Genomic DNA, 13,916 nt, shown 5'->3' with positions numbered 1-13,916 from the left:
GCATTCTATAGGACAATATTATTTTGTGTGTATGTGTATTCAATTTTAATACTTTTGCCCCCCATCTGGGAGTATGACATCATCACACTCACACTGAAAAACACCAATGGTCTGTCAATATGCAACTTTCTGGTTATTCTGTGAGCGATTGAGCGTTCCTGTTTCACTGCTGATTAATATCCCACACTCTCTCTCTACTAAAAGAATGTGCCTTTGTGGAAGTCCGTTTAGGTGTGAATTTGTAAGTGTTTGCATACAGTCTAATCTTTAACTTTTAAGAACAAAGTCTGCTTCTGTGGTAACTAAGGAAAGCCAGAAGAATTCCTCATCCATGACCTTCAGGTTGAACTATGCAAAAACGACTACGTGAAATGTAGACTTCACTTTACTGTTTATGTAGTTTACAGCTAGCAACACACGCTGAAGAAGAAGAAAGGGTTTCTAAATTTTCCAAGTTTCATTCCTGGCCATTTTAATTTCTCTGCTATTACTGTATTACAACTACTAGCATGTCACTGAACTGAACAAAACAAGACTTTAAAGAGTTAAAAAACATACCCCAAAACATTAAATTTGCAATGTATTTCTGATTACTTCTTACTAATATTAAATTAAAATAAGCAGAACATGTTAACTTGAAATTCATTACTCATTTGCCTTGCACAATGCGCAGTTGCTGGCAGTGCAGGTATGTGGTGGTTTATGGCAGAACCCACAAATCCTGAACAACAAAGAAGCCTATAGTTATACGGGTGCCCTCCTGATGGCACTTCTTTATTACCTCAACCAACCACCTCCAAACAATTCATTTATTAGCACAAAAGCAGCTCAACCGGATCGGATGAGAGCCTCAAGCAAACAGAGCAGAGTCAACACCAGCTGAAACCAGCCTCATGTCCACATGCACCAAAGTGTTACAGTAAATGATGTAAAATACCGACTTATAAATGCATACCCTGCATGCCCTGACTTCTGACTAAGATGTCACTCAGGGACTCAAGACTAACATGTAGATTTTGTTAGTATTCGTTTTTTTCATACGATTTCGCATTTCACTTCAAACCCTAAAAGCACATAGGCCTAAAAAGTTACAATATTTAAATTCACTGATTTTTTTTTTCTCACTGTAACATTGTTTAATAATAAATAATACAAAAATGTGTCTTAGAAATTACTGGATCGTGAATAGCAATATTCCAAATGACATATTCTGAAGTTAAAGTCAGATTAACACATGTGATAACCACACTAATTTTCAACAACTTTCTTACTTTCAAACTCAAAATATGCTGTGTTTAAAGTTTAAATTAATTCAAATTTTAGTATTTTTTTTTTTTAAGTATAATGAACTTAAAGGGCCAGTATTACACCATTTTCTGATCTTTGCTATAATGTTGTTTCCTCATCACAAACATACCTAGAGTTTAGTGTTAGTGCTTTGTGTTTCATTCACACATTATTATTAACACATGTCCCACATATTTAGGCTTCTTCTCTCAAACAGAAAACACTTAAACTCCATACACCTTCACTAGAATTATTTGGAGCATTTAAGCCCTGGAATTGCCAAACTTTGCTCAACAAAACGTAACCTGAAAACTACTGCTTCATGACATAACGTGGAACAAAACATTTTGGACTTTGGAGATGTAGACAGACTAAAAGGGTTACTCAAAACATGTGTGAATGAAACATAACACAACTCCAGGTACTGATGAGGTAACAACATCATAACATGGCTAACAAGGGTCAGTTTTGCGTAATATAGGACCTTTAATTGCTTTGGTTTATATTTCTATACTTAAACATATTCATTGGGATATTTTTCAACTAATGCAAATTTTACAAAACAAAATAGCCCTTACCTGTTACCGAGATGGTCATAGGGGCCTCCAGCGCTCTGTCATTGTCCAGGTCTCGACTCAGCCTCAAATCCCCAGTGTGTTCATTTAATATAAGTAAATTCAACTCATTTCCAGACACAAACTTGTACTTCAGTTTATCCGCCACGTCCGGGTCATGAGCAGGCACCTTCCCAATAATCCCAGTTGGAAAGCTGTTGGATTTGTTTGTGACATAGTTGTTGAAAATAATTTCAAAATTTTGCAGTTGTGGTCTGTTGTCATTTAAGTCTACCAAGCATATATGGACAGTGGCACGGCTAACTAAGGGGGCAGAAGTGGCTTGTACTACAATGACATACTCCTTTTTCTTCTCATAATCCAGCTCAGTGAGTGAAGTAAGATCTCCATTGAATAAGTCCAATTGGAAAACTTCTGGGAAATTTCCTTCGACAATTTGGTACATGATTTGGGCGTTTGTTCCTTCATCTGGATCGGTAGCAGTGATTCTAGCCACCACTGACCCTACAGGGCTATTTTCCTCAACTTTAATAAACAGCTCATCCTTTTCAAAAACTGGTGCATTGTCATTGATGTCTTGGACTACAATGTGGATGTTTACACCTGTTTTAAGTGGAGGTATGCCTTTATCCACTGCAAATGCTCTGAGATTATAGGTATGGACATTTTCACGGTCAAGTTTCCTCAATGTTCTAATAATTCCAGTGGATCCCTCAATATAAAAATCCCCATCTCCATCATCTCCACCAGCAAAAGTATAGGTCACTCGCCCATTTAATCCTGAATCACGATCCGAAGCTGATATTTGAAGTACACTGGTGTAGACTGGTGCATCCTCAAATACACTACCTTGGTACATATCGCGGATAAATTGTGGTTCATTATCATTGGCATCCTGGATCATAATATCTACATGTGTCGTACCAGTCTTCTGAGGAATGCCATTATCTTTAGCGATTATGGCCAAGGTATAGGATGCTTGGTCTTCATAGTCTATTTCCATTTGAGTTGTGATAACCCCTGTATCTGGATCTATCTTAAACTGGGGAACATTGTCCTCCATCATATAAGTTACACGTGCATTTTCACCTGTATCCTCATCTGTGGCAGTTATGTTCATTACTGTGGTCCCTATAGGTTTGTCCTCACTTAGCATCACCTGATAGTTAGTGTTTGGGAAGATGGGTGCATTTGTGTTAGCATCTGTAACATTGATATACACTTGTGTGGTATCATATCTTGTACCATCACTAGCTGTAACTGTTAGTACATATTGCCGCTCTTGTTTGTAGTCTAGTGGCAAAGCTAGCGTTATGAGACCACCTCCACTTTGGCTTGTGATCGCAAACCTATTTCTTGTGTTCCCACTGGAGATCTGATAGGTCACTACACTGTTGACATCTCGGTCTATAGCCGTCACAGTCAGAACACTTGTCCCCATCACTGCATCTTCATTGATTTTTTGCGAATAAACTTCTTCAGTAAATGTTGGTACATTATCGTTAACATCTAGCACTGTTATGGAAATACTGGCTGATGAGGACATGGATGGCACGCCATGGTCTCTAGCCTCAACTCCAAATGTATAAAACTCAGTAGCCTCTCTGTCCAATTCCAAACTGACTGTAATCCAACCTGTGCTGTTATTGATTGTAAAGGGAAATCCTGGAGTTGTGCCAGTTAACCTATATTCCAAACGTGAATTTTCTCCTGAATCGGCATCATTGGCTTGGATGTGTATGACCGAGTGACCTATTGCAACATTCTCCAGAACACTAGCTTGGAAAGGAGTGCTAACAAACATTGGTGGATTGTCATTAACATCCACAACTTGGATTACTACCATCCCTGTTACATTTATAAGAGGAGGCCTACCACCATCTTGAGCTTTGATTCCCAAATTGTATTCCCTGTTGGTCTCATAGTCCAAACGGTTAATTACATCTATGACACCAGTTGGAGAGTGGATGTAAAATTGTCCCCTTACATTGCCTCTAATGATGCTATAATGAACTTTGGCATTATTCCCTTCATCTTTATCTGTAGCTTCAACTTGGATAATTTTGGTGTTAACTCCAATATTTTCAGGGACTTGGACAACATATTTCTTTTCGCTAAACTGTGGGTAGTTGTCATTCTCGTCTTCAATATTAATATGCACAACGGCAGTAGCTGTTAGGGGCTTTGGGTCTTTGCCTTGGTCATTGGCTTCAACAATAAGTGTGTACTGGGCTCTGGTCTCTCTGTCTGGTTTTTCTCTTATCCTAACCAAGCCATTTCGGGGGTCAATTTCAAAAACAGAGCCAACTTCTTCTTCATTCACTATTCTGTAGATCATGTTGGCATTTGATGGAGCATCCCCATCTGTGGCCCGGACGGTCATGACTTCAAACCCGACTTCCATGTTCTCCCTTATGTTAACGCGATATTGGGTTTGTTCAAAAACTGGGCTGTGGTCATTGGTATCGCTGACAGTAATAGTGAGGACAGAGATAACTGATCTTTTAGGAGTGCCATTGTCATTGACTGTAACTTTGAAAACATGCGTGTCTTTGAACTCCCTGTCCAGAGCCTGAAGCGTGGAAATGCTGCCAGTTTGGGAGTCTATGGTGAAATAGTCGTTGGACCTGCTGTCTAACAAGGCTTCCATGGAGTACACCAGCCTGCCCGCCTCTCCATCATCTGGGTCAGTGGCTTTGAGTGTGATCACCCGGGTCCCAGCGGGCTCGTTCTCGGGCACAGACACCTGATAGCTGGGCAGCTGGAACTGGGGAGACGTGTTTACCTGCCGCTTGTATCGGTGAAACGACTTAACAGACTTTTCCTGGACGGTTTCTGGCAAATATCCATCAGACACAAGCGTCAGACTGAGCAGCACAGAGAGCCTACCTCCTGGGCGGCTGTGGAGAGCGCAGTGCACATTAACTTCTCCGCGTTCAAGACAAAACTCACTGGCCAAGACTAAACTCCCGTGTATAAACACTGAAGCCAGTTCTTTGTCAGCACAGAAGGGGTCAGAGTAGTCGATACTGTGCGTAAAAGTGGGCAGCAGTTCTGTTACATTCAGTAGCACTTTACCTGCGTGTAAGCAGGAAGTTGGCTCCAGTCTGGAGTTATGTTTAATGCTAACATCGTGCTTACCTGAGGCACTCTTTCTCTTGTATTTAATATAACAGTCCTGTCCGTGGACAAACACGTTAAAACGTGTCACAACAGTGTCTTCAGATGACAAGGAACCTGTCGTAAAGTACACAGGCGCAGGGTTTCTCAGCGTGGACGCACACTGAACGCTGCGAGACAGGCGGACAACCCCATCGTGTTTCCCAATTTGAATTAAGTTTTGAAGAAACATGGGAGTTAAAGTCCTGTCCAGTTTGTACATCCATCCCGGACCAAGTGACAAGTTTGCCAAAATCGTCCCGGGCTGTAAAGTGTCCAAAAGGTGTATTTCCAAAGCAAGCGGCGCACTGAACAAGGCACACAACCATATCCAATACAGTAAACGTTCCATGCTTGTTACCCAACAAAATCTCACAAAACTTGAAGAAAGTCATCCAGAAGAGCGTTAACTCTCCCTCTCCCAACAACGCGCGTTACTTTTGTTCCTCATTGTAAAGTTTCAAAGTGGAAAAAGTCGCCCGCGTATCCATAGTGCCAGAGGATCCACAGTGCGCAGCGGCGGCGTTCACTAAGTTTAAAATGAGTACAAAATGGCTCCGCGGCTCTCCTCCTCCTCCTGCTCTCCTCCTCAGAGGCTGATTACCATAAACCTGCTGCGTCCCCCTCTGGGACGCTTTCGCAGGGGGGCAGTTTTTTTTTTTCTCATGGAGATTTAGGAAGTGGTGCTGACCGGGTGACCAATGCGCGCAGATCTATTGTCATTGTAATAGAGTGAGAGTGAGTAAGATTCCTAATGCACGTTTGATACACGCTCTCTTTCAGCTTTTGTGTGCTAATGTTAAGTGTCAAAGTAGAGTGTCAACACTGACAACAACCACAGGGACCACTGTCATTTTACAAATAACATTTTCACTTCAGAATGAGATCCTACATGAAACAACCTGACTAGTAATTTGTCTACCCATGAATCAACATTGCCATCCCAGATTCATATTAGTGCATTTAAAGCTAAACTCAACTGCAAGTCCTAATACGCATCTTTTTAGATTCCATACTTGCCTTATTACGCATGATCTACTTATTTACATTGCCACTTAAAATATGAGAAGGCAATAACCTATAGGTTGCATTGATTGCTATTTTAATTTGATCGATCAATAATTTCAATTGCAAGGTGAGCATTAGATATTTTCAGTCAAAATGTTGGCGTCTCATATGCGCTACTAAACTGAGACATCTTACCATAAGTCCTATAGCACCTCTTGGTGGATATGGAATGTACAACAGCAATTTCAATCCCATTTATCATCACGCATTAGATAAAATGAATAATGTTAAAAAGCATTTAAAAAAGGCACAACAAGTATGTTTATTTAGGTCTTAATTGTAATACGACGTACATTTAGACAAACTTTAGCAATCCTAGGGAAATTATTTTGATGACCCAAGGCACAGGCATTATATCCTTAAATTATAAATATTTGTTATAAAACATTTAAAAGTACTATTTTCTATTTACAGTAAATTTAGCTGGATTTACGTGTCATTCTTAAGAGAACAACTATTTAGGGGCCAACATCTTTAAGGTAGTACAAGACAAAGGCAAGATTGGAACAGTCTAAATTAAATTACGTTGTCCAGTTTGAAAACAGATTTTAGCATCTGATAAAATACTTCTGTGTAATGAAGTCAGTGGTTTCTGTTTTTGAAAAATAGCAAAACAGTTAAGTTCAGCAACTCCAGTGGTTTTTTATATGAAGTGAAAACGATTGTCCAAGCTCAGGTAGAAGCCCTTTGTAGCTAATGTAGGTCCATCAGATGTTGTTTATAATAACAGCAGACTTCTATTTTTAAAAAAAGTTATGGCTCTATAAAAAGGATGCACCAGTCATTGTTTCGGATGTTTTGCAGAAATGCATTAGATGGAAACAGTCCTGGAGCCAGTGCCCGTTTTAGATACTGAAGCACTTAAACTGGCTCCACTGGCCTCAGGCTGGACAACCAACGAACACAATGCACCTCAGTGGTTCCTGGGGCTCTTCTCCTCAGCTGACCGGCTCTGGACTGGGCTCTTTAAGTCGTGTGGCCGCTAACAGCCGCTCCCGACCACGCTGCAGAGTGAACTGACTTGGACCAAGCTGGAGGATCTTTCCACTGCCCAGACATTCATCACCTTTGTACAGCACTGCAAACTATAAAATGAAAACAACATCTCAATGAAGTGAATAAAAACAAATAGGCAAGATTTCAAGCCACGATTTTTTGCCAAGAGATATATATATATTTTTTTTTTTACATTTAGACAAGGAACAGTTAAGTGCAGGTGAATCACATATTTTGTGGCATTGTAATTCACAATCAGTAAAATTAATCAAAATAATGCAAACCCAGAACTGAAATTAATTGCACAATCAATTAAAACATTATGTCAGAATATTGAAATATTGTTTTGTCCCACCACCAATTTATGGATTACCTGTCCCGGTGTAAGAGCTCTGACAGGTTCAGGCAGTGAGATCCAAACAGTACCATCCATATTCAGAGTCACAGTGCACCGGACTGTGGAACACAGGATATGTGTTTATTATACATCATATATAATATTGGTGCTGAATTGTCCTTAGTGAAATGAAAACATACTGAGTGGCATTTGATGAATGAATCGGAAATGACACTCCATCATCTTGGTCTGGGCCAATTCACGAGGTGGCTCCATCGTGATCCAGTGAAAACGATCTGTCTTTAATGTGTCCCGAAAAAGAGCAGGGTGATTGGTGGTTGGAGCCTTGAGAGAAATAAAAAGTTATCTGAGACTTGCACATACAAATGTTGCTGAAAAAAAATATATATATATTTGTGGAGTGGAGTTAAATTTCTCACCACCATCACATCTCCTGTAGTTATGTCTTTGTCCACAACAAACCAGGGGTCCCTCTGGCCTCCTATTCTTGCTCTCTGTCCCAGTGTAAAAGTAAACCAGCCTGAGAGAAAAAAAAAAGAGTGGAAACAAACACAAATGCAAGTTACAAGTGGCATTATGGGTAGATAATAAAAATACACGTTGAAACAAACCTTTATGTTTTCCTTTTACTGAACTATCTTCAATAGATACAAAGTTTCCTGGTTTAGGCTCAAGATACTGCAATAATAATAGTATTCTTTAAATTCATTGATTTGTTCACTAAAGTCAGTGTAGGGCACACAGTGATTTTCTTACTCACCTCTAAAATAAAAGTTTCAAAATCCCTTTCTCCAATAAAGCAGATGCCCATACTCTGCAAGAAAATTACCATAAGTTTGGTGCTGTCTCATATACACAGACTTATTCAGGGATGTACAGACACAGCCTTAGATACACAACCATGTAATGACATAAGATTACCCCACCTCTTTCTTTTTTAGCACATGGTGGAGACCTGCCTCAGCAGCAATTTTTCTGACAAAGTCTTTGGTGAGTCCAGCCAGTGGGAACATGGTGTGTCTGAGTGCGTCCTGTGGGATTTGACTTAGGAAGAAGGTTTGATCTTTGAAGAGGTCTGCTCCTTGGTGCAACCTAACAGCTGGACACAATAACAATAATCCCATAATCTGCAAGTCTTTAAATTAATATAGTGACCGAGTAGAGTCACAGAGGCATCCTTACGATTTCTGATCTCAAATCTGTCCCTGAACAGTTTGGTAGGAGGAGAGGAGAACATCTGTTGAAATACTTCTTCATCTTCTTGGGAGGTCCTAGCATAATGTCCGGTTGCCATTGCATCAGCACCTTCCATGGCAGAAAACAAATTATAAACTTGTGTCCAGTAGTAATATTTTCTTTTTAAGTATGAATGGTTTACAAAAGAAGATAAAACTAACCTAAAGTGTCTATAGCATATTTGTAGAAATGGTTGAACTTAATATGTTTATTGCACATAATGTCTGGATTTGGAGTTCTTCCTTTTTGGTATTCCTTCAACAAATTACTGAAAGAAAAATGAAAGTCAATATAAAGGTCAAATTAAGGTCAACCTCTGCACAAGACAAAAGGAAAAACAGTACATCACAAACAGGTTTTGAGAAAGGCAAAGTACGTATTTTTTAATCCTGTGTTTTGGAAACCAACTCAGTAATGCATGCAAAAAGTTGTTGATATCCACGTTTTTTGAATCCTCATCATATTATATTGTAACATAGAACACACGACAAAGTGAAGAAGCATTTATTCTTGATACTCACGTAAACACCTCATGCCAGTACTCTTTGACGTAGGACACTTGGTGAAAGGGGATGTCTAGTGTTTGACACACTCTGTAGGCATCTTCACAGTCCTTATCTGACGTACACACTCCAGACTCGTCCAAAGAGTCCCAATTCTTCATAAACACTCCTGTCACACTATAACCTTAAAGGCAATAATTGTATAAGATATTATTTGCTTGAACATTGCTCATGAAAATTCAATGAATGCGTGAGTTTTGGTGTCGCCTCACCTCGTCTCTTCAATAACAGCGCGGCCACGGAGCTGTCAACGCCTCCTGACATGGCACACACGACGTGCCTTAAGAGTCCCATGTTTTTTGAAGCTGTGAGATTTGTCTATCAAATCATTTTGGCAGCTGCTTCGATTAACGTTTTGGTTTCAGCTTTGACAACTTTATCTAAGGCGCCATGTTTGCGATCCGTCTGTAAAAAGTGTCCGTGCGGAAACAGTTCTTTAACCTGAGCCACACAACGCACCACAAGCATCGATGACCACAACCAACGTGGACGAGCTCCCATCTCCGTTTTCTAGTGATTGGGAAAAACGAATAATTTCCTGGTAAGTTGGAGAATCACCGGTTATACTTCCTGCAATATAAGATAAGACAAGCCTTAAACCTAAGTCTACTTTGAAAATTAAATTACCTTCAGTCACATGCGCTGGACATGAGCAGATCAAGGGTCACCTAGAATCTTTTCTATTTGGATTTTATGTTTGAGCTTGATGTGTTGGATCCAGCAATAAAGACAAAATAACTAATTAAAGATGTACCACTGTGTATTTTTTTCTGGTGGAGGGTCTGCCACCTGGTTGTCTCCTAGAAGGTGTTCTTGCTTTGCCTGGTGTGTACCACAATATGGCAATAAACATATCTGACTGTACTAGGCCTAGTTACAGGTCATATCTGTGGAGAGGCCAGCCTGCTCACCCTGAATGTTTTTGATTATATTTCCTTTTTTTTTTTTTTTTTTTTTTTCAGTAAAACATATAAATGAATAAATGCAGAATAGCCTGAAAAACTTTATTGTCATACTACGGACTGTCCAAGGCAAAGCAGTAACATGTAAATGGAGACGAGCCTGTGGCAGACCGTCCACCAGAAAAATTTTATAGTGCACCTTTACAATACAAACATAAACCAAAGCCATCCAAAGTACTTGCAAACTACCTTTAATTCTTTATTATCCAGATGGCCCAAGTTTCTGCACATAAAGTGACTCTGGAGCTGCTCAGAGAGGCCTGGGAGGTGGTGAAAAGCAGTCCACTCGGGGTCATCCAAACTCCCATGATTCCCTGGGCCCAGACCACCCTCCCACCAACTATCAACTGTGACATCCACATCAAACTGGAAAACATGCAGAGAACCGGTCAGTATCAACATTTATTCCCGTTTGCATCATGTTTTATAAGCGCTGTGTATGTGAATGTGTTTGACAGGCTCCTTTAAGATTCGAGGCGTTGCGCACCAGTTTGCTCAAAGACAAAAAGGTGGCCATTTTGTCACTATGTCTGCTGGGAACTATGGAAAGTCTTTTGCATATGCTACAAAGCACTACGGGACAAAGGGGAAAGTGGTGATGCCAGAGACTGCCCCAGTGTCCAGGTCTATTTTAATACAGGTAAGAATTCATATGACTTTTTTTGTGTTTTAAAATTTAAAATGAAAAGTTCACATACCAGACTTCTGTTTTTCCTTATTCAGCCAATCACATGTGTCAGAGTGCAAATGCAGGACATTCATAACACAGACACAAGAGCAAGGCCAGAGTCTTGCCCATGGATATAACAGCAGTCTACATTTGTGGCAGAGGGAATCAAACTACCATCTTGCAAACAATATACCTACTGAGTCTCTGCTCCCATTTTATTTAGAATATCATACATTTGTATGTCACTAACTAATTAATTGATGGAAATTATGTTTTCTTTATTTATTTTTACTCTGTGTCTTCAGAGTTTTGGAGTTGAAGTTGAGCGAGTTCCTACCTCGTGTCTGATGAATGTGGTGAACCGCTGTGTTCAAGAGGAAAACATGACATTTCTACACTCATACGATGATCTGGATCTCATAGCCGGACACGCAAGGTACTGTGTTTAAAATGTATTTATGTCAATATGTCAGTATGCAGTTTTACTTATATTATCTTGTTTTGTTGTTTTTGTGCTCAGTCTTGGCCTGGAGTTACTGGATGTGTTGCCGGACCCTGATGTTGTGGTGGTCTGCTGTGGTGGAGGGGGGCTACTGGCTGGTGTAGCTGCTGCCATTAAACTGTCAGGATGTGAAAAGACCAGGATATATGGTGTGGAGCCACAGGGAGGTCAGGGATGGACCAAAAGAGTTTTTCATTCATTCTTTCTAAGATGACTGGAGTCATGCTTACCTCTCATTTCAGCCTGTACCATGTTCCAAAGTTTCATTGAGAAGAAGCCGGTGGGCATGGATGCAAAGAGTGTAGCAGGACTCGCACCACCTTTTGCAGGTATAAGGGTTGGTCAATATCATTCTGTACAAAGCCTCTGAATGAAATTGCTGAAGTGTAATGAAAGATGCACTATGCAACTTTTCTGGCGGCAATGGGTGTTAGTGCTATAAAGACAAGCAGGTAACACTACCAAGCAAAGTTACAGGTCACATCTGTGGAAAGGTGGGCCCGCTCACAGCAACAGTGCTTTTTTCTATGTATTTGTGACCAATTATAATTTTGTGCCATATTGTGGAGCATTCCAGGCAAAGCCATAATATCTCCCTGGAGACAAACAGATGGCGAACCCTCCACCAGAAGAGTTACAAAGTGTGTCTTTAAGGCCTTGTTTAACCCTTCATATTAGTGGATTTCAAATTAAACATGCCTTTAAATGAATTAATAACAAAAATAATACTTTTAAATGTTGTAGGTAAATTGCCTTTTGATTTGTGCCAGCGTTTTGTGGAGGGGATTGTCCTTGTGAGCGATGAGGAAATCAAATCAGCCGTGTCCACTCTCTACAAAGCAGGGCTGGTGGTGGAGCCCTCGGGATCAGCTGCCTTTGCTGCTGTTGTTAATAATAAAATCCCTGATCTGGAGGGAAAAAGAGTGGTCTGCATCCTCAGTGGAGGCAACATTGGAAAAGATGAATTTATGAACTTCCCAGATTAAGAACAGAAATTATGTTGGATTGAGATTGAAAAAATATCTGTAATTATGCATATACTGTAGTGTCAACATCTTTTGTTTACTGGAATGTAAACATAATGTAATAAATACATTTAATATGTCAAATATTTTTTATACTTTTTAATACACTAATATTCATGCAATGTAAAATGTGGATGTGTCAGGCATTCTTAATTTTAACTTTTGTGCAATTTCTCAATAAAGTGAATTTTAAAATGAATAAGTCTTTAAAGTTAAAAACAGATCTTTTTTATTTATTTTTTTACATACATGTACAAAATCAAACCAGACAGAAAAGTTATATTTAACCATACTCAGAACCATTTTACACTATGTATAAAACTCTTTTAAAAGTTACAGTACATCTTTAATGGCCATTCTGCACACAACTGCATCCAACAGTGTCCCAATCTTCTCCTCCTGTGGAGTGATTTTAAAGAACTGCAGCACAAAACACCAAGTTAGTAACAATCAAGATGAATTATGGGGAAAAGCAACGTAACATGTTAGAGTAAATAAAGAAGTAAACCTTTTTTATTTTGGCTGTGTCTGACAGGGATGATAGGTCATCGACTAAGACCTGCTGTCCATTCACTCGACTCACGATGTCTGACAAAGGCGGGGTTTCATCTTTGTTATGAACTAAAACCACCAAAATTGAGCTATCTCCATCCGAAATACCAAACCTTTTAAAGGCTTCTGAGATCTGCAACAGAAAATACATTAGATCTGAAAACAATAATGGAAACAATTATTTAAAATTGATCTATCTTAACTACTTACATTATTAGTGGGTGAAAAGTTGAAAATGATCTCTGAAAACAGACTTCTTGTTTTCATTTTACCAATCTTCTGTAAATGTACTGCTTTATTTGCTGCTACGAGCACCTGGAAAGGGCTCACCACCTGTAAAGCACAGAAAACATATTATATATTTTTTTTTTACCCACATTTAGAAGTGCTGTAGTATCATATCATGGGATTCCATAAATACTATAATAACAGTTTATATTAGAGTTATTATATGTTTTTATTAAGCCAGATCGCAGATGTAGTTGTGTTTGTTTTTAATTCCATAAACATACATGCATATTCTTGTAAACATCAAAGTTTTCCTTTCCAGTGACTTACCAAAGTAGGACTGATCAAGGCGCCATTGAATTTACCCTCAACGGCGCTTTGCCTTAGTTCGGCGGCATTTTTAACATTCTTGAACAATAGTTGGGTGACTTTATAATCCGGGTATAATTCTAAATCTTGTGTTAGATGCATAGTTGGAAATTTAACTGAGTAAACAACACGTTTTTACTACCGCGCTTCTTCACGTGAATGCATGCGCAGGGGGAACCATAACACAGTGACACCATTCAAAATAAAATATAACACAAATAATGAATAGCTGCGCCAAAAAAAGTATAATTTATCAGTGGTTGCATTGCTTGGTAATATTACGATTTTCTACGTTTAAAAGGAGCGTACTTAAACCTTTATTTTAGTACAGGAACCTTTATAATCTCATGGCGTTCAACATCGAGC

The 13,916-nt window shown here is 39.3% G+C and overlaps 4 protein-coding genes across 4 annotated transcripts in view; 1 reads left to right on the top strand and 3 right to left on the bottom strand.

Annotated features, from left to right (window-relative positions):
• The window catches only part of celsr1a (cadherin EGF LAG seven-pass G-type receptor 1a), a 108,140-nt gene extending 102,624 nt beyond the window's left edge, over positions 1 to 5,516 (bottom strand). Inside the window, exon 1 of the mRNA XM_020926175.2 lies at positions 1,866 to 5,516. Coding sequence (XP_020781834.2) covers positions 1,866 to 5,373 — 3,508 coding nt within the window. The 5' untranslated portion in view covers positions 5,374 to 5,516. The remainder of the gene's footprint in view (positions 1 to 1,865) is intronic.
• An 810-nt stretch (positions 5,517 to 6,326) lies between these two features.
• On the bottom strand, positions 6,327 to 9,655 carry trmu (tRNA 5-methylaminomethyl-2-thiouridylate methyltransferase). The gene is made up of 11 exons (XM_020926647.2): positions 9,455 to 9,655; positions 9,201 to 9,366; positions 8,841 to 8,947; positions 8,626 to 8,748; positions 8,370 to 8,542; positions 8,204 to 8,257; positions 8,055 to 8,121; positions 7,863 to 7,963; positions 7,623 to 7,767; positions 7,459 to 7,541; positions 6,327 to 7,174 (listed from the first exon to the last, which is right to left on the bottom strand). The coding sequence occupies exons 1-11, from the start codon at positions 9,534 to 9,536 to the stop codon at positions 7,028 to 7,030; spliced, it is 1,248 nt and encodes a 415-aa protein (XP_020782306.1). The 5' UTR covers positions 9,537 to 9,655; the 3' UTR covers positions 6,327 to 7,027.
• Positions 9,656 to 9,662: 7 nt separating this feature from the next.
• On the top strand, positions 9,663 to 12,597 carry srr (serine racemase). Its single transcript, XM_020926171.2, has 7 exons — positions 9,663 to 9,783; positions 10,415 to 10,592; positions 10,663 to 10,844; positions 11,180 to 11,310; positions 11,395 to 11,543; positions 11,619 to 11,705; positions 12,121 to 12,597. The coding sequence occupies exons 2-7, from the start codon at positions 10,415 to 10,417 to the stop codon at positions 12,360 to 12,362; spliced, it is 969 nt and encodes a 322-aa protein (XP_020781830.2). The 5' UTR covers positions 9,663 to 9,783; the 3' UTR covers positions 12,363 to 12,597.
• A 9-nt stretch (positions 12,598 to 12,606) lies between these two features.
• tprkb (Tp53rk binding protein) lies at positions 12,607 to 13,724 on the bottom strand. Its single transcript, XM_020926707.2, has 4 exons — positions 13,512 to 13,724; positions 13,164 to 13,286; positions 12,910 to 13,086; positions 12,607 to 12,821 (listed from the first exon to the last, which is right to left on the bottom strand). The coding sequence occupies exons 1-4, from the start codon at positions 13,650 to 13,652 to the stop codon at positions 12,735 to 12,737; spliced, it is 528 nt and encodes a 175-aa protein (XP_020782366.1). The 5' UTR covers positions 13,653 to 13,724; the 3' UTR covers positions 12,607 to 12,734.
• Positions 13,725 to 13,916: the final 192 nt, after the last annotated feature.

The sequence above is a fragment of the Boleophthalmus pectinirostris genome, unplaced genomic scaffold (genome assembly GCF_026225935.1).
Source record: "Boleophthalmus pectinirostris isolate CB_2022bp ecotype Guang Dong unplaced genomic scaffold, ASM2622593v1 HiC_scaffold_18, whole genome shotgun sequence".
In the NCBI taxonomy this organism is placed as follows: Eukaryota; Metazoa; Chordata; class Actinopteri; order Gobiiformes; family Gobiidae; genus Boleophthalmus; species Boleophthalmus pectinirostris.
The sequence above is the reverse complement of the archived record's forward strand: the minus strand, read 5'-3'. Positions and strand labels throughout refer to the sequence as shown.

Bases quoted from the DNA above. Each gene is read 5' to 3' on its own strand.
- trmu (XM_020926647.2), bottom strand. From the start codon at position 9,536: ATGGGACTCTTAAGGCACGTCGTGTGTGCCATGTCAGGAGGCGTTGAC. The intron at 8,749-8,840 runs GTTAGTTTTATC...CTGCCATGGAAG, and splicing joins ATATGCTATAGACACTTTAG to GTGCTGATGCAATGGCAACC. The intron at 7,768-7,862 runs GTGAGAAATTTA...ATTTCTCTCAAG, and splicing joins CTACAGGAGATGTGATGGTG to GCTCCAACCACCAATCACCC.
- srr (XM_020926171.2), top strand. From the start codon at position 10,415: ATGGCCCAAGTTTCTGCACATAAAGTGACTCTGGAGCTGCTCAGAGAG. The intron at 10,593-10,662 runs GTCAGTATCAAC...TGTGTTTGACAG, and splicing joins GGAAAACATGCAGAGAACCG to GCTCCTTTAAGATTCGAGGC. The intron at 11,706-12,120 runs GTATAAGGGTTG...TAAATGTTGTAG, and splicing joins ACTCGCACCACCTTTTGCAG to GTAAATTGCCTTTTGATTTG.
- tprkb (XM_020926707.2), bottom strand. From the start codon at position 13,652: ATGCATCTAACACAAGATTTAGAATTATACCCGGATTATAAAGTCACC. The intron at 13,087-13,163 runs GTAAGTAGTTAA...TTTCTGTTGCAG, and splicing joins ACTTTTCACCCACTAATAAT to ATCTCAGAAGCCTTTAAAAG. The intron at 12,822-12,909 runs GTTTACTTCTTT...TTTGTGCTGCAG, and splicing joins ACACAGCCAAAATAAAAAAG to TTCTTTAAAATCACTCCACA.